The 21,739-nt window shown below is 46.5% G+C and overlaps 1 protein-coding gene and 1 long non-coding RNA gene across 2 annotated transcripts; one reads left to right on the top strand and one right to left on the bottom strand.

Annotated features, from left to right (window-relative positions):
* The first annotated feature begins 11 nt into the window (after positions 1-11).
* LOC116279590 (uncharacterized) lies at positions 12-20,895 on the top strand. Its single transcript, XR_004188921.2, has 3 exons — positions 12-164; positions 16,225-16,319; positions 20,744-20,895. It is a non-coding gene; the product is annotated as an uncharacterized lncRNA (long non-coding RNA).
* On the bottom strand, positions 1,563-6,427 carry CKS2 (CDC28 protein kinase regulatory subunit 2). The gene is made up of 3 exons (XM_006216460.4): positions 6,233-6,427; positions 3,146-3,273; positions 1,563-1,893 (listed from the first exon to the last, which is right to left on the bottom strand). The coding sequence occupies exons 1-3, from the start codon at positions 6,289-6,291 to the stop codon at positions 1,841-1,843; spliced, it is 240 nt and encodes a 79-aa protein (XP_006216522.1). The 5' UTR covers positions 6,292-6,427; the 3' UTR covers positions 1,563-1,840.
* Positions 20,896-21,739: the final 844 nt, after the last annotated feature.

The following is a 21,739-nucleotide window of genomic DNA, read 5'->3' on the forward strand; positions in this document are numbered from 1 at the left end:
GGCTCTGGGCCTGCGCGAGGAGGCCGGTGGGGTGACCTTATGGGCCGCCGTAGCCTGGTCTGTGCCAAGCACGGAGTTACAGCCGACCGTCTAGGCGGAGGCAGCGACACCCTCCGGGATGCGGTCAGCCGGCCTAGACGAGGAGTCGGCGCATCTGGAGCGGGGTAGGGGTCCCGTATGCCTTGTAGGCCTGTAAAGGGAGAAAGCCAACACGTTTGGCGTCTTAGAACTTCCAGGAACCTACAGCAGTTTAGAAGTAACCACAGAATTTCGAAACTGCTCAGTTCAACAGAGGGCTGTTGACCATTAGGAAGTGTGCTGGGAAAGGCGGAGATGGGACAGTAGGACGAAGAACGCAGTCCACAGGGCAGGAGGCGTTAGGTGGGGTGGGAAATGGGCGGCAGTGCCCGGGAGACCGGCGGCGCGGGGGTTGGGCGGCAGAGCAAAGAGCCAAGAACTCTTGCTTGCTCGGAGGAAACTGCAGGCATATTTGAGGTTTGCCTGCAGTGCCAAGTAGTGTGACCAAAGGGGTTAATTAGGTTGAAAAATCCTTAACTGGGAGGTAATTGTAGACTTCTCTGTTGAGTGACAGCCAGGTATTCCAAGCTGTAAACGCAGGCAGCTTCAGTGCATCTCCTGGAGTCCTGCTTTGTGGAGCCCACAGGTGAATTAAATATACGTGGATATACCCAAACCTCCAGAGTGGGGAAGAGGCCTAGGGTCTAAGCAGTGCTGGAGACTGAAGGGGGGATGCCATCCCTCCCTGTCAGTACTGTGGTCTATGCTAAATAGTTACTTAGCAATTCTGGCTTCTTTCTGTTGCTTAATCCTGGTCCTCTAGCGGATAGGTCCCTGGGGATGGGAGTAAGTCTTAGGCTGCTGCCCACCAACACCTTCAGGATTTATTCTGCTCATTGTGTAAAGGCACTTTTCTAAAGAGAAGGGCATACAGTGGACCACCAACTGGGGTCTTATGCTTATTGACAGCTCATTTAAAAGGTTTCTTCAGCACAGCAATGAAGATAAAAAGCCTGTGTTTGCATTAAGTCTAAAATATTTCCCTAGCAACAACAAAAAAAGCAATTTAACAGATACAAAATGCATATGGAACAAAGGGTGTTTATAGTGCTTTTGAACTTTTTCAAATGCTGTGATATTTTATAGAAAACTTTATCTTAGCACATGGAAAAGAGAACTGGGGTTAAGTGGTTTCTACCAAGGTTACTAGATGTGGCAGTTCTTAGATAAGTGGAAGTCACCAGAGTATTAAGTTGGGCTTCTTTTTGTTCAATTGGAGATTCTAGACAATTCTCTAGGAACTAGATTGACAGCTATAAAATCTACTTTGGCTTTATTAAACTTATCCTTAGTTCTTAGTTTCTTCATAAGCAAATTTAAATGGTACCCTCATCACACCAAGCAATAAGTTTAAACCCATTTAGTTTTATTTAAAGTGAATTTATTTCCTCAGGACTAAATCCATAAAACTGAAACCATTCAATAACTTCAATAATCACAAATTAACCTTAACAAAAACAAATCTCAATGACTTCAAACATTGATAAATGCAACATACAAACTTTATTTAACAAAAGTAACAAGTAAAGTCAAACAGGCACTTATATTAAGAGAAAAACTGACAAGAAATTTTATCTTAAACACCTTACGGTAACCTACTTGCAGTTGCATTTAACTGAGCTCTGTTGCTGTGAAGAATACAGCTCATGCACAGGTATGGATGAACAATTTGTACATTTTTCAAGTATTCACTGAATACTACCTTATATACACATATACATTAAATTTGAAAAAGATTTAATTGACGATTCCCAGATGTACTTCATTTTTGTTGATCTTTTGGAAGAGGTCGTCTAAAGAGAAGAATGTGTGGTTCTGTGGAAAGAAAATGTTTTATATTATTTTAATATAATATGGTTAATTTTCATTCGTTAAACAAAAATGGAAAAAATTCTCAATTGAAGCAAAATGAAGTAAAATAACCCTATAGTCAATAAATGTTACTCAAGGTATCTGACATAAATTTTGCTTCTAAGTCGCTGTCAACAGTAAACAGACGTAACAATGATAATACCCCCCCCAGTTAGTTTTACGTACACTGACGAACAGGGATGGTAAAGAAGTCACTTGAGAGGAAGAATGGTTTCTATCTTCAGAATCTCAATTCCAGTGAAAAGAAAAGGTTATCTCTTGTGGAGAAAACACAACACCTCATTCAAAAATAACTGGCCGTCCAAGGGGGCCCAGCCCTGTAGACTCTGTTTCAGTAGGTGGGGAGACCTGGAACCTATGGTTAAATTCCTCAGTTGTTTTGTATTATCTGGAGAAAGAACTTCTGACCTCTAATACAATGACTGAACTCTAATATAATTACATGCTCCAATCCCAAAAAAGTTATGTGTTGAAAGAATTTTTGCTGCTACTTTGCTTTAACAAAAGTGGAAAGCAAGATAGCTTTAGTTTCACCTAATTCAGCTTCTATCCCTTCAAATTTTATTCAAAGCAATATAAATCTTTCAAGTTAGATTGATTACCTGAAAATAGAATTTAACAGCACAAGGTTTCTTAGTCTAGTTTACTATTTAGTATCTGAAAAATAAATACCACATAACAGCATAAAAATGCAAAAAGTATATATAATATATGCAGCAAATTTTGAGTTCACTCACTGTGTTATCTCATTTAATCTTAATGTGGTAGATACCAATTGTCTAAAGGAAAAAACAAAACCACTTCAAATTGCATCAGTTTCTATACACAGAACTTTAGGACACTCCAGTTCTTAGTTTTCAGAGAGGAAATACCAGAATTCCAAATATATTTATGGCAAAACACTTTAAGATACTATTAATAATGACACAAATTTTAAAACAAAACGGCCTACTTAGTTAGAATAGTGTATGGTTTTACTTCATAAGTTATTTTTGCAGTTAGAACAATGCATTATTTTCAACCATGTGGTATTTTATTTACCATAAAATTGGGACTGTCTCTAGGGAGGAATCAAGTCATTCAAAAATAAGTCAAACTTATCAGAGTTACTTTGAGATATCACTGCATGTCACTATGAAAAAAAATTCAACAACCTACTATTTTAATAAATGCTTTCCTAAATAGCAAAACTTACCTGGCTCATGAATCATGTAATGAACCCAGCCTAGACTCTGTTGGACACCAAGTCTCCTCCACTCCTCTTCAGACATCAGATGGGTTTTGGGTACTTGTTTGGAAAGTTCTCTGGGTAACATGACATGTCTGTTAAAAGATATAGCCAAATATTAGTGAGCTATATGAATATGCCTTTCCTACAATTATGATCACTTTACACATGCATCTTTAGGATACTTAAAATTTGAGTTTTGTCCTCAAAACAAAGTTCTTTAAAGCAACCATGTTACCATATGCAGCATCAGTCTTCAGGGCTTTTGTCTACTACCTCTAATTCTGATTTTTGATGGCCTATGTTCAAACTAGTTTAGAATATGCAGTCCAGAAGTAGAGGGCATTTTACTTATGATTAACTTTTCTCCCTAATAGAAGACCGCTTGCCAGTTGCCTCAGTCTGCTTCAGAAATAGAACCTCAAAAACTAAGTGGGACACATGGTTACCCAAAACATCCCAGCCTTCCCTGCAGCTACCTCTAGTCACCTGTGACTAAATCCTGCCCAATAGGATATAAGCAGAAAATATGGAACTTATGGAAGTATCTTCAAAAGGAAAGAACATGCCCAATTCTTTTTTCCCCTTTCTGTTGGTTATGAAGCCGACTGATGTGATCAGGGAGCTAGAGAAGCCATCTAGGACCAGAGTGATTATAAATTGAGAATGGTCCCTGATTGTAGAAGCTGTCATACCAGCCCTGGGTAGCCTTTTAAGGGGGGGATGGGGGGAATCTAACTTGTTACAGTCAATTTGGGCTTCAACATTATAGATCTGTAGTAGATAACAAGTCCTTGTATATACTCCAGAAATTGCTTTAACTTTGTTCAAAATTAAAAGCAAACACTAACTGACATGTACACATACTTACTACCTCACACACAGACCTTCAGTTTTCCATTAAGTTACTGACCTATATCCAAACCTTTGATCAATTTTTAAGGAAGGCATGCAATATTCAACCATCGAGACTATGTACTTGTAGCTTTGAAAAATTCTTAAGAACAAATCCGTACCCCCACTGACTTTATTACAATGAAAAGGAGCTTCATAAAAATCAAAATTCCCAGCCTCATTTTTAATCACTTCCAGTAGCACTAGTTGTTTTATATAGATTCATCCATTAATTACCACCCACTGAATTTTGACCAGTATTGGACATCTACCTATGAGTCTGTTAGCTGAGGGGTGAGAAAAGTGCAATCTGGCCACTTTCTGGCACACAGGAAAACTGGCTGAACCCAAAACCCATTATAAGCACTAAAATGTCAAGTTCTAGTCTGTGGGTGGTTGGTTAAGCACCAGTTTCCTATCATTTGCCCAACAAAATCAAGCCTTCTAACAATTGTCCTATGTTGCTTGATGGCCACAAGGCCACCAAATCAAATTATGCTTACTGTGTCATGGTTGGTAAAAATTTTACCAATTCCAGTGAACTACATGGTGATTCTTAGCAATACTTACCAGCTACTTCATTCATTCTGGAAATGCTGCTTTAATGTCTACTTTTAAGATGCTAGCTTTGAAATTCACATTGCATGCTGAACAACAGTATACCAAACACACCCCAGAATCACATCAGTGATTTATTACCGGTCTAGATTTCCCTTTAAAGTATCTCTGGAGATTACTCTCCTATTTCATGAATGCAAGTAGCTTGGTCAAGAAAGATCAACTCTAATTAATATTCGATTAGAATATATCATTTCAGGTGTAACAGGATTTTCTTCTATTCACTACTACGCACAAACCACTTAGTAAACTAAGCTAAACTTTTGATAGCACAACTAGTTTACTTAGTGCTCATCACTGATTATGCTACTGCACTGAAAACGGAAAATGCAACTACTGCCAGCCAGGCGGTCAGTCCTGAGAAGAACCACCTGGAGCCAAATGTGTCGAACAGTATTTTTCCAATTGTACTTCACATTCTGTCCATTATTGGAGATCCCCAGCCGGACTCTTGGTTGACCTCACGTGACTGAACATTATGGCAACGTATTAGAGGACTAGAGCTGTGCAGTATGTAGTTACTATGTATAAATAAGACAGTCGACTTCAAACTTATCTACAGTCACAAAAACAAGAGGTTGTTCCAGCCAGCAACACGGAACAACGCAGGTACTACTAATCTGTAAGGCTGCCCAGGAGACCCTCAGTTCTCCTCCAGAGAATATAGATTTCTAAGAGACCAGAGAGAGCAGAGAACTCAACAGCATCGTGGGAAACCGGACCTGCAAGAACAGGGACAGAAAACAAGGTCGCCCTCGGCCCCTCCCACGCGCTGGAGTTTCCCGAAGGCAGCGTCCCCGTCACCGCCCGGGAGAACTGGGCCGGGCTGGACTTGAAGCCACGCCCCACAGGAAAGCCAACAAGGACGCAGGGGGTCCTCCCTCCCGCAATCCAACTCGCTAATTTCACAGGTTAATTCAGCAGCTACTCTCCAGTGCACCACACGACGACGCAGAAGCCGCAGGTCCCTCCAAGTCAAGGTCATCTGGCCGATAAACCCAGCAGGAAGAACAACGCCCATTTAAGGCCCATTCGCGTCCTCGGTTTAGTCCGAGAAGGAAGGCCCTCTGATACCGGGCCGCGTCACCAGGCCCCGGGGAAGCACCGGCGCCCACCAAAGTCAGCCCTTCGTGACACTGCCAACCCCAAGCCGCCTGTTCCTCGGCGGTTCCCGCACAAGGTGCGTCTCAGTGCCATCAGCAGAGCAGAGCTGCCTTCAGGCCGGCCTCCGCCTGCTGTGCCGGGGAGGGGCGGGGGGGCTGCCCCGACAGCTCGGCCGAAAGTTCTGGGAACCCGCTGCACGGCGGCAGGCTCGGAACAAAGGGCGGAAGCCGCCGGCCGGACGGGCGAGGGGACGGCGCGCTCCCGCCGGACAGGCCCGACCCCGATTCCTCCGCCGACCCCGCCCCGACCTCTGGCCCCCGACCCAAGCCCCAGCCCGACGCGCTTCGACCCTGGCTCCCCGCCCTAGCCGCCCGGTTCCCTCCCCCGGTCCAGGCCCGCTCGAGGCCGCGGCTGAGGGGGCCCGGCCCGCCCGCTCACCGGTACTCGTAGTGCTCGTCGAAGTACTTGTCCGAGTAGTAGATCTGCTTATGGGCCATCCTGCCGGCGGACGGGGGAGCAGCGCGGGACCCGAGCGATGGGGCGAGAAAAGCGGGCGCAGCGAGCCGCACGTCCACGTCCGGCCAAGGCAACGACTCGACTGCGACCAACCGACGGCAGGCGGAACGAGCCAGGTTTGAATCCGACAGCCCGCCGCTGATTGGAAGAGAGCGCCAACCAATCACCTTCCGCGCACTCTGGGGGCAGGCTGAGACCGTCTTCCAGCCTATCGTCACCGCCCCTCCGCGGCTTTCGCTCCCAAGACCGGCCAATCAGAGGCCTGTTGCGAGGTTGGCCGAGGAAAGAAATGGATGATTGGCATGGCGTGGGGGCGGGAGCTCCCTGATACGAGAGGGAAAGGGCGTGGTCATGGAAGGGCGGAGTCGGGACGTTAAGGGTCGAAGAGCGCGTGCGCAGGGGGTTAGAAGGTTCCAGGTCGGCGGAGCCGTTGGGGCAGCAAACCTGGGGGAGGGGAGGCGGGCGGTGAGGTATCGCGGGGTTTGGTGAGACCGAGGAGTGGGTGGGCGCTGCCCGTCGAGCGGCCGCCTGTGCGCAGGCGCGCCTTCCCCGGGGCCTGTGGTGGGTGGGGAAGGGCGAGCGCGGCCTGAGGGAAGTCCGGGCGTGGGGAGCGCGCGGTGCGCTGTGTTCCCGCGGGCGCCCGAGGGCCCGCGTTCGCGAGTAGGGACGCGGCGGAGCCGACGCGGTGCCCTGACCTGTGGAAGGTGCCAGGCCGGCCCCCCGGGACCATGCGGGCCGCGGGGAACGTTCCGGGAGCTCGCCGGCCGCCGGGGGGAGGCGCGTCCGCCGCCGCGCGCACCCGGGTGGCAGCCGTGCTTTCCCCGCAGCGGGCGCGTGGTGGTCGCCCACGCGAGCTTTGTAGCGGGTGCGGCCCGCCCTGCGCTCAGGTGCCCCGCGCCGTCCCCGGGGCCGCCCCTGCGCCTCCGCCCTCGCCCTCGGAAGGCCCTCTTCCCAGGGGCTGCCTTCGGCGCGCGGCTGCGGAGGACGGGCCGGGGGCTCGCCGGGGCGGACGCCGGGGAGGCGTCCCGCGGGGGCCGCTGCGGAGGGCCGCAGGCTCGGGGCGGTCGGGGGGACAGCCGGCTTGGCTCCGTCCGGCCCCCTTTTCCTGGAGTATCTACTGAGGTCCCGAGTATAACGTCATCTCGCTCTGAGATAATACGTGTGTGTGTACAGGCTGCAGAAAAACCTAAAACACACCTTGCACTCTGCCGTTGCTGCAGTTACGGCCCCCATTTCTCTCTGACACCTGTCGTGCGTGTGGGCTCTGCCTCCGCCCTTTGTCCGGCTCCCTGTGTTGGCTCTGGAAGCCGGAGAAAGAGCCTTCCGTCGGTTAAACTGAAGCAGTGATGAAAAGTCTTCTAAAGCAAACTAGACCCAAACGGCTTTGCAGGAAAGCTTCACCAAGCTTCCAGGTTTTACCGAGAGTTTATTCTCTTAGGCGAGAATAATGTTGATTCAAGAACCAAGTAAGGACAATGTCCCTTCCACTCAGACGCAGGTAAAAATCCCAGGTGAAGTGCTGGCTGGCTGAATCCAATTGTGTTTTTAAAAAGGATTATATAATATCTTCAAATGCAAAGATAGTGTAACGTTAGAAAATCTTCATGTAATTCACATTTGACAGTGGAAGGGGGAAAAACATCCTTAATGGATGCAGAAAACACATTTGCTAAAATTCACTCTTTTATAATACAAACCCTTAGAAACCGACCACTCACTGGTAATGTCACTCTTAGTAATTTGGAGGAGGAAACTTTGTTAACCTTGTAAAAGTATCTATAAAAAAGACAGTTAATATAATTCTTACTAGGAAGCGTTAGACGCATTCTCTTTAAAACGTTCTATTACATCTAATTATATTGAACAAGGTACAGGAAGTCAGCCAGCACAATTAAGAAATTTAAGGCATAATAATTGGAAAGGGAGAAAGAAAACTCGGTGTAATCTTTTTATGTCTGGGTATAAGATTGATATTCAGTTTGTTGCATTCCTATACACCAGAAACAAGTGACTGGAAAACATACAAAGAATATTAATATCAAATGTCACATGCCTAGGAATAAGCCTAACTAAAGACATACAAAGCTGTGATGTGCAAAATGATGAAACTTTGAGAGACATAAAAGAAGACTTGTGTAAGTGAAGAGTTACTCTTGCTCATGCTTAGGAAGACAGCATGGCGTACAAATTCCAATTGTAATGGGTCTAACCCTAATGAAAATACCACAACCAGAGGACGTACTTGGATGAGAAAAGGGCCAGTCACAGCAGAGACACTTCAATGGACTTTAGCAGATCATGATTTATTAAGAAACTTTGGTAATCAAGACTGTAGCAGCAGCTTACAGAAATTAAGATAACCGGATAGACAAACAGACTGGAATGTAATGACCAGCCCAGTACAGTGTTCACTGCAATTCTGTTGAAGTTCTAGATACCCTTTGTCATTTGGGGTTGTAATGTTTTCATTCCTAGTTTGCAAAACGTTTATCATAAATAGACATTGTGTTTCATCAAATACTTTAGAAGTTTTTCTTTTTTACATTTGATTAATAATTTTTTGGAATTATGACTATAAGTTGTAAATATCAAAAGAGATTTAAGGGTGTTAGTAACTGCAGTCTTAAGGAAGAGTCAAATGGAAATATTATTGAAAACTAAATAGTTGAAATGAAATATTTAATAGGTAAACTGAAAGCATTGTGGATACTAACGAAGAACAGATTAGTGAGTTAGAAGATAGGGTTCAGTAGCAGCCCCAGAAACCATCAGTTAGAGATAGAGATGGAAAACACGAAGTAAAGAAACTTGGAAGCTAAAGGGAGAAGTGACAACATTCAGGAGTCCCAAAAGGAGAGAAAAAATAAACAGGAGAGGAAATACACAAATACAATGGCTGTGAATTCCTCAGTTTTCAGGAAATATACTTCAGACTGAAAGGGCTTGTAGAGCGCTGAGTAATCTGGATGAGAAAAAAATATAACTGGAGAGAGAGATTATAGTGCAATTTAAGAACATCAAGGACAAAGGAAAGTTCTGACAGCTTCCAGGGAGAAGTTGCACATCACACGTAAAAAGCAGCAAGAATAGACCGACAGTAGCGATGTCAAGCAGCACCGGATTCATGAAGAAAGAGATTACTGTTTACAAAGCGCTGAATGAAGTAGAAAGAAAGACAATTCAAAATATATTGGAAATAAAGCAAAGTAAGTAACTTAGTTCATTTATTATTGTCTAAAAAAGCGAACTCTGGCAATGTAAAAGGTCTCCTGAATTTACCTAATCAAGTTGTTAACTATTCTTATTGAAACATTTTCTGTCACTTTTTCATAGGTGAAGAATTGGATTCTGCATAAGATTTTTATTACTTACCTTATTACTGTGGACTCTTTCTTTAAAAAGTTAAGCAGAAGAGTGGAGAGGGTGTAGCTTAGTTGTAGAGTGCATACTTTGCATGCACAAGATCCCGGGTTCAATCCCCAGTACCTCAAATAAATAAATAAACCTAGTTACCTCTCCCCCCAAAAAACAAAAGTTAAAAAGAAAAGAGTTACCAGAAGATGTGCATGGAAGAAGGGAAGCAGCTGTGAAAGAAAACAGCTTTTATGAGCAGTATTTCTTTCTCAGATTCGGTTTCATAGATCTGAAGTCTTCTCAAGTTCTCTGCCAGACTGTTTAAATCTTGCATTTTAAGCCCATGGACAAATTAATGCTGCATCATCTTTATAACTTCTTAATTTCAGAGCCCAAGCATGTTTTTTGTTCCTTTTGATAGTTGTGGGCCAGCGAGAAACCAAGAGTTAGACTGCAGATGTGGAAAGAAAACAAAAGGCGCTCTAGAGGAAGGTTTTGCAGTCATTAGAAGAAAGTAGTGAAGGATTTGTCTTCAGATCTTGATTACAAACCAGAGTGTGGAGGGTGGGCCGAGGGGCTGCCCTTACCAACCCCGCCAAGCAATTCCCAGATACCAGCTGGGTAGGCCGCAGTTCAGCTCAGTCCTGACAGTGTCCACCTGGAGTTACATCAGGTCCCATTGGTTAAGGGTCAGTCCTACTGCCTGCCCCCCCCCCGCCGCCGCGTGGCAGTGGAGAGGCAGACAGACTTCAGACATGAGTTGCGATCCCTGTTGTGTTACCTGTGCTTCCGATTGACCGAAGACAATCGGAGGTTCCAACAACGCCCTCTAACTCAGGATGCCAACTACAAAACTACTAGGTAATTATAAAAGGATGTAACTCAAGAACATCCAGGTGGAAGAGATGCGCAGGGCGCGGCGTGGGGAAGGGGCACGGATCTTCCAGGCTCTCTCTGAGCTCGTCGCTCTCCCCAGACCCCCGCATGTTCACCAACCGGAATCTCCCCAAACCCCGTTTTGGGGGCATTTAAACGGAGATTTCATGCACAGTTGCATTCATTGTCCATTGGTGATTGATTCAACCTCCAGACCCTCCCCCTCCCCGGAAGTCAGGAGATGGAACTGAAACTTCCAACCCGTAGTCAGGTGTTTGGTTACCCTGGTAATCAGTCCCCCATCCTCAAGTACATTCCAAAAGTCACTTCATTAACATAACAAAAGACACCTTTCTCTCTCCTGTCTTTGTAAATTACCAGGGTTTTAGGAACTCTGTGCCAGGAGCAGGGTCAAGGACCAAATATGTGTTTCTTTCATGAAGCACAAAATCACAATATGAAGTATCAGAAAGCCCAATGGGGTGGGTAAGTCGTGCTGGCCTCAAAAAACCCCCATCTTTGTGCCCATTCTGTCATACTGTGCCGACAGTCATCTCTGGCTTCAGCAAAACATTCTCACATTATGTTTCAATCAATTTAATTTGTATTTAAACTGAAGTTCATTTGTGTGAATGAAAAATATTGCCTGCCATATCAGTAAACAAAGGATGTTGCAGCCATCAAGCCCCCGAGCCGACCCGACAGTGAGCCCTGAAGGAACACAGGCTGGGAAAGAAAAGGATGCTGGCCCTGGAGAGCTAAGGTGCAGATCGAAGGAGGGATGGTTTCTGTGAGCCAGATTCTTGCACCTTCCCTTACACAGGGAAGCTCTACATTCCTTAACTTGAGAGGTCTGGTTTTCTTAATTAACAGCAATCTTTTGACATTGTGACTACCTGGTCTTTGTTGCAAAAACAGCTCTGTATCTTGGCTCCTCCCCTACCTCTTCAGAGCAGTCTCTCAGAGCTAAGTGTTGCCGGTGGAGGCAACTGGTGCTCCAGGTTCTTGTCCCGTCCCAGAAAGAATTCAGAGACAAGACGTAGAGGTTAAGAAAAGTAAAGTGAGGATTTATTAAAGGATGGATAGTACACTCTCAGGGGGGAGCGGGCAGGCCCAGGGGACAGGCTGCCCCGTTTCTTTGGCAAGTTAGTTACAAGGGGTGTAAAAGTGAATGGACGGAATATTCACTGGGGAGGGAAGGGTTTGGGGTTGTATTTCCTGATTTTCACTCCAGCTCCACCTTCCTGAAGAGAGGAGGGATTTTTGTCCTTATTTAGTCTAGATCGGAAATGTCATGGTGTCAGTGCATAATGAGTACTTTTGACCTGCAAGGCTAATTTTAATGAACAAAAAGTTGCATTCAGACACTGGCGATTCCTGCCTTTTCCCACCTTTCTTTGTTGGTCTCCAGGCCTCTCATCACCCCGAAAGGTGTGATCATTTATCAGCCCAGAGGTTTCTGCTTTTCTCTTTCTGCCCAGGGACCCCTGGGGCTCACGTGATGTGTGGTTTCCTGTGTTTGGCCTGTGCCCCTCCCTTCTGCCCAATTCCTGCCATTTGGTCCGTGTCCCCCTTTCTCTGCTCATGTCTAGCTCTCTGCCTGCTCTGACATGAGAAGCTGTCTCCCAGGCTTGAAATCATCAGAAAACCCACTGAATAAGACATAATTCTCAACTTTTGGGTTGTGCATTTTTATCCAGTCCACACTTGTATTTAACATTTTATTGTCTTTAATTGTTTAAATGATACAAGCCTTATTCTAATTTTGTATATATTTAAGTAACATTATAATAAAAATACATCATGGTGGTTTTTTCTCTAGTATAATGGGTTTAAAGTTAATACTGGTGATCCGAGAGACTTATTCCCCTTCAAAAGTGACCTGTACACTTCTCAAGTTTGAAAACCTCTATGAGAATGTGGGGGTGCCTCCCTCTGGCCTGCAGTGCTGCACAGCTCTTGGGACCCCCTTCACCTTGAGGTCTGTGTGGGCAGAGCCTCCTGGAGGTGGACTGTGTGCAGACTGCTGGCTGTGTGCCCAGGCGCTGGCTGTGTCCTGTGTTCCCTCATGCAGACCTTCGCTCAAGATGTAAAAATGTCACATAAAGTCCTAACAATCAAAGAGCTTTAGAAGGACACAAACACTCAGGGGTGAGGAGCCACCTCGTGTAAATAGATGAGTTTCCTCCTCATTCCCAGCGAAACATTGCCCTGCTGGAAGAGGTTTTGATTTGGGGGTGGGGAGGAGGAGGGAATAAATTCATTTCCCCTGGAGTAGAGAGAGGACTGCCCCAAGTAAATGTCAGGGAGAAAGTGATCGTCTGGAGCTTCCCGAGGTGGGAGGGGGAACTTGCCAAACAGGAGGCCAATTCTGGACCAACCAACGTTCCCTCCGAAAACACAAAAAGACGTAACAATCCTGGGGCCGTGGGCAGCAGACCACAGTTGCGGGACAGTGAAGGCCTCTAAAAGGAAGAGGAGGACTAGGGTAAATGCTCATTTATCTGAGCTTTGCAAGGGGCTGGACGACGCAGAGACCTCCAGAGTTCTGCCTCTGGGAATCCATGACCTGGATACAATGATATCTTCATTTCTGATTCTGCTAAATATTTAGGGAAGTCATTTGTGTATGCCAAGTCATTTGCAGAAAGTTTTTCTTTACCTTGTTCTGATGGTTTGGTGAAATGCGTGACAATTTCCTATACAAGCTACTTACTAATTACAAAGGGGGGAAATCCTAATTATAAAAAGGAGAACCTGCATAACACGTTAACCACATGATCAAAATGCACGTCACGCGTACAGAGCAGACGGAAATCACGTGCCTTCAGATGTGCGACACTGAGAAGGTCACACCAGCACGTGGGCCAAAAATACACAACCTCGCACATTGGCGAGGAAACGTCAAACAGAAATGGAGGGGTCGTCTGTAAAATAAATGAGCAGCAGCATTGAAAACTGTTAATGTGAAAGACAAAGGCAGAGGAACACTTCCAGATCAAAGGAGGCTAAAGCGATGTGACAGCTAAATGCAAAATGTCATCCTGCAGCAGGAAAAAGGATAAACGCTGTAACGGGCATTTCAGAGACATTTAAAGGACGGCAGGTTATATAAAGTGTCAGCATTAGATGTTCAGGATTTGACAGATGTACTGTGGCTAGGTCAAAGAATGTTCTCATTCTTAAGAAATACATACTTCAGCATTAAAGGTAAAGGAGTTTGCTGTCTAGAACCTACTCTCAAATGGTTCAAAAACATTATATATACACCCACATATCTTACATACTGTGTACATTTTATATGTAAAACACTGTAAGAGGGGAGGACATAGCTCAGTGGTAGAGCACACGCTTAGCATGCACAAGGTCTTGGGTTCAATCCCCAGGACCTCCATTAAATAAATAAATAAAACCCAGTTACCTCCCCCTACCCCCCCAAAAAAGAAAAGAAAAAGAAAAGAAAATTTGCCCATGGAAACATTACAATTTTGTTAGTTTCCTGGTAAGAAGAAATGCTCAGTTCTAAAGAAGTTTGAAGCCCTAATTAAATAAATGATGGCCCATCCACATCACTGTACAACCACACACACACACACACACACACACACACCACTGTAAGCATATACACACAAATACAATGTATTTCCTCGAAATGGGGACACTCTTTAATGCATCTGTGAGTGTACAGAGAAAGAAAGACATAGAAAATAATAAAACAAATGTGATGGAAAGTGAAAATGTGTGAATTGAGGTAATTTTGAAAAAATATGAATTAGGGATAAAGGGCACACAGGAGGGAGTTCTTTGTGTTATTCCTGCCATTTCTCTGTAAATTTGGAATTATTTCAAGGTAAGGTAAAACATTTTAGAAATCAGTGTAAGTTATACATTGAAGCATGGTTTTGTAAATAATAAGTTACTGGATGGGCCACTAGAAGTTCCTAAGTCAAAACTAGCGTAGATTTTGGAGATTTAACACAGAAGCACTTGGCTAGTGTACCCCGGGTAGCTCTGGGTCTGCAGACTCTGTCTTCTGCCATCAGTGGGAGCTGAACAAGTCTGCACTTTTTGTTTGCTTGTTTCTATACTTGAAGGTAGAGCTCACGAAATCTCCCCACTTCCTCAGAATACTTTAAATCTAAGAAGAAATGAGGAGGCCACAGGACAGGCTGTTCTCAGTCCCCATTCCCTGTATCTGGGAGGACCCCTCTGCAGGTCCTTAGTAACCCCTCGACACCCCTTCCCTCAGCTGCAGCTCTCACACTGCAGCACGTGCCCAAGGGAGCTGCTGGGAGCGCCTGACCCAGACCCAGGCTGGGGAGCCAGCACTGGCCACGAACGGGTCAACGTCATGTCCCCCAAACTGCTTGGGACGTACCGACATGGGGGGTGAGCTCTTCCCTGTCACTGGCTCTGATCACTGTGTCAGGGCCAACTGAAGTTTATTGCTCATGGCCCCAGGATTATTAGGTTTTTGAGTTTTTGTAGTGTATGTTGGTACAGAGTTTCCTTTCTGTTCTGCGAAGTCCCACTCCTCCCTTTGTCCTACTGAAGTCAGTGCATTCCCTCTTCTCTGTTTCCTCAGATCTTTCTATTCTCACCCTCCTTGCCCCATCACAAACACCTGTTACCTCATTTCATACAGAACCTGGGATCCTAACCCTTACCTGCTTGGAGAGCACACGGCCCATGTGAGCACGTGGGCCTCTTCCCTGGAGTCTGAATGTTGAGTGGGACTGAACACACTCACACAGTGAGTCGTCCAGTAGCAGTGTCCCCAGGAAGTGGTCTGGGTGTCCTTCCCCAAGACCCTGGCTGCCCCATTCCTGCTCTCTGATCCTATGAACAACCTGGGATAATTCCCTTTTATAGCGTCAGCCTCTGACTGTAATGACTTGGGGGAAAAAAAAAAGGCTTTCACTGGAGCGGGTTACAGGCCCGAAGGACATTGGAAGTGTTAGCCACTGGGACAGCCTTACCCAGTCCAGACTCGTTCTGACGCACGACAGGCCAATAAACAAGGACACGAGGTGTCAGGGCAAGGAATAGCGACTTTATTCGGAAAGCTCGCAGACCTAGAAGATGGCAGACTAATGTCTGGGAGAACCACCTTCCTCAAGTCAGAATTCAGGCTCTTTTTATACAAAAAGGGGGAGGGGGTGTGGTTGGTTGTTGCAAACTTCTTGCTGCAGGAATTCTTTGTTCATGCAGCCGTCCACGTGGGCCAGGTCATGGTGCCCCTGTAAAACCTCCAACAAAGCAAACGTTTTCTATTCTGCAACTTGTTATCTTTATATGAGTGCAAAGGTGTTAACATCCTGAAAGGTCAGAGCCCCAAGAACAGGCTCTCCTGCATATTCCAGGCTAAAGGCAACATTCTTTTACAAAAGGTGCAGAGCGAGCAGGACTAAGCCTGGGAAGCAGGGCACAGGGTCAGAGCCAAAGGAACAGAGCTGAGGCAAAGTCAGACTGGTTCTCCCCTATTACAGAAAGAGCACCATGAATCCCTGTTCCCCTGAGAGGCAGGAATCGCATCCCAGGATCTTTCCTCGGCGTCCTGAAAGAATCCTTGGAGCTCTGGCTTTGACACCTCGGAAAAAGCAAACCTCAGAGACTGATTTTCCAGGTTCCTGAGCAAAACTGCTAGTTGACTTCACTCTCTTACTCGGTTTCTTCCTTGAAAGGTACAGCATGGACGCAGAAAGGATGGGTTCCCGGAATCGGCATTGGTGTCATTGGGGGTGAACTGGAAGACTCAGAGAACACCAGGTCCTCTCAGGTACCCTCTTCCCCTGTGCTTCTCTAGCTCGAAGAAGCTACCTTACCTGTAGAAAGACGTTATCCTCCTGCTCTAAGCATCCCAGTGTTCATACTTAACCCACCTGGTGGGGGGGTATATGTGTGTGTGTGTGTGTGTGAGACAGAACCAGCATAAGAAAGAGGAGGAATTGCAGGAGTTTACTAATTTATACTTGAAGAAAGAAATTTTGAGGGTTGGAGGCTAAGAAGGGCAAAACCTAATTTTGGATAGAACTGACATCACTTACACGGATGTCCTTACCCTAGATTCTGCACTCAAGGTGCTGTCTTGTAGTTGGTTACAATTCTCACAGTTTCTTTTTAACCTGACACCTAACGCAACTAGAGAAAGAAGAACAAGCAAAACCCAAAGTTAGTAGAAGGAAAGAAATGATAAAGCCCAGAGCAGAAATAAATGCAATAGAGACTAGAAGAAAATCAATGAAACTAAAATCTGGTTCTTTGAAAAGATAAACAAAATCGATTAACCTTTAACCAGACTCATGAAGAAAAAAAAGGGAGAAGGCCCAAATCAATAAAATCAGAAGTGAATAAGGAGAAATTACCAGCAAAACCACAGAAATACAAAGGATCATAAGAGACGACCACAGCAACTGTACGCCGATACGACGGGCCGCCTAGAAGAAGTGGGCAAACTCTCAGACAGGTGCAACCTCCAAGACGGAACTAGGGTGAAATAGAAAAATGAACAGACCAATGACCAGCACCAAAACTGAATCGGTAATTAGCTCCCAGCAAACGGAAGTCCGGGACCGGACGGCGTCACAGGCGAGTTCTACCAAACTTTCAGAGAAGAGTCAGCACCCATCCTTCTGACTCTATCCCGAAAAACTGCAGAGGAAGAAACACTCCTGGGCTCACTTTATGACGCCACCACCACCCTGATACCAAAACCAGACAAAGATATAAAAAAAGAAAATTGCAGGCCAGTATCCCTGATGACCACGGATGCAAAAATACTCAACAGAATAGCAGCAACCTGACTCCAACAACACGTTAAAGGGATCCTTCAGATGATCAAGTGAGACTTACTGCAAGTGTGCAAGGATCTTTTCAATATATACAAATCAACATGATGCACCACATTAACAAACTGAAGAATAAAAACCGTATGATCGGCTCAATAGATGCCGAACAAGCTTTTGATAAAATTCAACATCAATTTAGGGTAAAAAAAAAAAACAAACAAACCCTTTGGAAACTGGGCGCAGAGGGAACATACCTCAACAAAGGCCACATGTGGCAAGCTCACAATTAACATCAGGCTCAACCGGGAAAGGCTGAAAGCACTTCCTCTGAGATGAGGAGCAAGACAAGGATGCCCACTCTCGCCACTTTTACTCAACGTACTTTTGGAAGCCCTGGCCGCAGCCGTCAGGGAAGGAAGAGGAGTGAAAGGAATCCCTATGGGGAAAGATGAAGTAAGCCCGTCACGACCTGCAGATGATGCGACTCTGCAGACAGGAAGTCCTCAAAGTGATTCCGGAAAACCACCAGAGCTCATCACTGAGTCCAGTAAAGTTGCCGGGTACAAAACTAACATACAGAGGTCAGTTGCATTTCTATGCACTAACAGCAAAATGTCAGAAAAAGAAATTAAGGAAACAATCCCATTTACCGTCGCATCAGAAAGACTAAAATACCTCAGAAGCAGCAGGCTGCTCTTTAGTCTGCAGTAGACGAGGCCAGGGAAGCGCCTCTGTGCTCGCTTAACTTCGGATCCTCAGGACGCGTGGATATTTTCCAAAGAGAAGGATGTTTGGAAGGGACCTCTCCGTGGCCGTGGCTTGGATGGCTGAAGTCTTTGGGGGTGGGGTGGGGTTCATGAGAGTCAGCCATGCTCTGAAAACCAAGAGTCACCGAGGCTCAACCTAGTGTGCACCAGAACCACCCAAGGGTGTGTTACAAATGTAGGTTCCTGGGGCCCATGCCAGGGATCCTGATTCAGCAGAGGCTGGGAACCCGTACTCTTAAAAAGCTCTTCTGTGATTCCGGGGGCGTGGGTGTTCACTAGATCACACTGTGAAAAATGCCATGAGTGTAAGCTAAAGAGGTGACTTTACAGATTTGTACTCAAGACTTTGCCTAGCAAGTCTCTTGCTGGCCTTGGATCATGAGCGGCAGTCGCTAGGGGAGGGACATGGGAGAGCCACAGTCCCTTCTGCAAGGTCAGTGTGAATCGATGAAGCCAACAGGCTGCCTCTGTGCCCCTCTCCCCACCTGCTGGCTCGCCATGCTTTTGAGGGAGGCAGGGAGCTAGGGAACTGAAGCTGGAACCTGTTGCCTAGAGACTTCTTTAAAGGTTTAAAATTAACCCGTTTAAAATTAACTGGCCTTGGGTGACACTTTTGCTTGGGCAACGGAAAAAGCCACCCTGAAGGAGCAGAAATCCCCGCCTGGATCTAATCCATGTGACCGCACTGCTTAAGGGTCTGGCTTGCTCGATCTCGCTTGACCACACCGTGTTAGCCTGACTTTGAGGGTCCCGTTACCTCGTTTTAGCCTGACTACGGTGTTTGGGGGTTTCTAGTCACCTGGTCTCGTTTTCATGAAGCGTCTGCTCCGCAGAGCAGGATGGAGCTGGAAACCAAGCAGGAAAAGAGCCGCCAATGGGAAGAGGACAAGAAACGCCAGCGATGAAAGGATGCCAAGAATGGGAGTTCCCACGTCGGGCCCCTGGGTGTATAGCTCTCCGCGCGAATGTCTTTTCCTCTTTTGAGCAATAAGGCAGCTTTCACTCTGCGGCTCGGTCCCCACTGTGGATTCTTTCATGGCCGGAAGACAAGAACCTACTCTTTGGGGTCCGCCTCCTTTTAGGGGGCTTCTCCGCCTGCCAGCAGTTTCAGAGGGCAGGTGTGAGCCCTGATGGGCGTGAGAGTGAGGACTGGAAAGAGCACGGAGGAGGTTTACCCGCATCACCGCCCAGTGTCCTCCGGGCCCCCGACCTCAGGCCTCTCTTGGCCAGCCGCTGTCTCTCTACCGGATGAAACAGACAACAGTCAGAAATATTTCACTGGCTTCCAACACATTTTCAGCGACACGGTGGTGCCCTCGGCTCTTCGGCACACTTTGGGCAGTCTCAGGTTGCCAGTGCTTGCAGTTTAATTCACTAAATAGGGATTTAAAACTTATCTTTGGAAAAATTGGGTGCTTTCAGTGAGTCATTCTGATCAATGTAAACAGAAGACTGACTTAACCCCTCCCCACCGTGGATGACTTTGGTAGCTTAGCCCATGTCCTTGGGGTGATGACCCCTCTGGGCCCTGGTCTTCCCTCCAATTTCAAGGAGAAAGAGAAATGCCGAAGAATGTTTCTTTTGAAAATTAAAAAGGGAAAAGGCAATATCTTGAGTTCTTATCAGGAAGATGTAAAAGAAACAGAGGAATAAACTTATTTTAGGAATTTAAGTGACTTCAAGTGGGAAGTTTCAAACCCTACCAGCCGTGAGTCATTCATGCAGTGTTTGTAACACGTTATTTCTGCAATGACATTTAAAATTAAAAACACTACCTGAGAAATGCAATATGATCCTTTTTTGTTAAACAATATGTTGCATATATGTTTTAAGTGCTAAGGCAAATACAGATGATTTGCTAAGATAGGTTAATTCTGCTCATTCAAAATAACTTTTCACAGAGTATTAAAGGATAGATAATCTGCAAGTTTAATTCTGTTTTCAGAGGAAGCTTTCATATTAAAAATAAGTTTTAGTGTTATTGAAGTTTGTTTTTACAATCATTCCAGAAGGTAATTCTAGATAAAAGTGCGTGATTCAGCTAGAGGGTGAGCGGAACTGAGGGACTTCCCAGGATGGGGGCTTTCAATGCTAAGCCAGGGACCGCTCCAGGCAAACCAGAGGAGCTGGTCGCCCAACACCCACGGGGGAACTTGGGTGTGTTCTGGGCGCCCAATTCCTTGTCTGTGGGCATCTGTCACCTTCTTGATGATTGGTGCCAGGGACCTGCCTTGGGGGAAACATTGCACGTTCACAGGGAGCTGCTGGATCCCGTTCTCCTGGGTGGCCAGTTGGGGTGAGCCCAGGTAGAGACAGAGAGAGGACAACCAGCCGGGGGTGTGGCCAATGGACACCCCAGGTGGGTGGGCACGGATTTCTAGCAGGCCCCCAGAAAAGACCCCAGTGAGGAGTGGCCTTTGAGCAGACAAGGGACAGCTTAAGGAGCAGCTTAAGGCACATGGGCAGTGCGGAGCGGAGTGAGGGGCAGGGAGGGTGGAAGCTGGGCGCAAGAACCAGCAGGCCGCAGGTGGCCCAGGGCCATGTGGCTTGGCAAGGAGTTTGGGTTTTATTTGAGATGTTGCGGGAAACCACTGGGGGTGGCCTGGTGCACTTTGTGTTTTATATGTGGGTTTGTTTTCCTTACACAGGTTTGCTGGACAGCTAAGGGCACAGAAAATTTCAAGCTACACCGCCTTGCTGTGACATGCCCCGAGTAACCCACAGAAAATACATGTTTTTCTATACTCCCACAAAGGAAAGCCTGCTCTTCATAAAAAGGCATTTCCAGCCCTTGAGAGGAGACAGTTAAGTGGCGTCCTTAGGTAGCTTGAGGAAAGTCTGCTCAGAGGCAGGTGGCATCGAAGCAAACACACACTCTCTCTCCAAAGCCTTATGTAAAATGTGTTTGGGATGGAATCTTGGTCCCTTACCTCCTGCCCTCGGTCTCTGCGATTCTGGCAGCAGCCACAAGAGGACCTGCTGCTCCTCTTGTTCCTACGCAGCGGCTTCAGCGGTACAGATGTCTTTTATCTTCCTCCCTCCCTCCCTCCCTCCCTCCCTTATTTTTATTTTTACTTTATCATTATTTTTCTGTAGGTTTGTAGGCAGTGGTGCTGTAAGTACTTGACAAACGGCTCAGGAGGGGAGGAAGCCCAGCAGCGCTGTAAACCCTCCCCCAGGCCTGGCTTTGGAGAGCCCGCTGCTCCGCAACAGCTAACGCTGGAGCCCTAACAACCACCGCCGGGCGGCCGCCGGGCGCGGGGAGCCCTGGGGCTCTTGACGAAGACCGGCCACGCTAGGACCAGGGAGCCGGGGCAGTGTTATCTTTAGACGCGAGCTCTCCTTGGTACCTCGTAAAGTAGCAAATAAAATGGGGGGGGGCGGCTAACAGGCAGCAAGAAAGGCAGAAAACAAGCGAGTATGTTTATTGGATCCGGTGTTGAAGCTGCTTACTAAGAAATACGGCACGTCCTTCTCGGGCAAGCGCTGCTGTGGATCTGGACGGTGGACGCCGAGGACCGACTGCGGATGAACCTCAGCGCTGTTTTGTCTTGCTTGGGTCTGTTTCAGACTCTGTGTAAGGGCTTCAGCAGGTAGCTGAGTCCACGGGGGACGTTTAAGGACGGAATGCCTGTTTCATTTTG

Source organism: Vicugna pacos, chromosome 31, assembly GCF_048564905.1.
Source record: "Vicugna pacos chromosome 31, VicPac4, whole genome shotgun sequence".
In the NCBI taxonomy this organism is placed as follows: Eukaryota; Metazoa; Chordata; class Mammalia; order Artiodactyla; family Camelidae; genus Vicugna; species Vicugna pacos.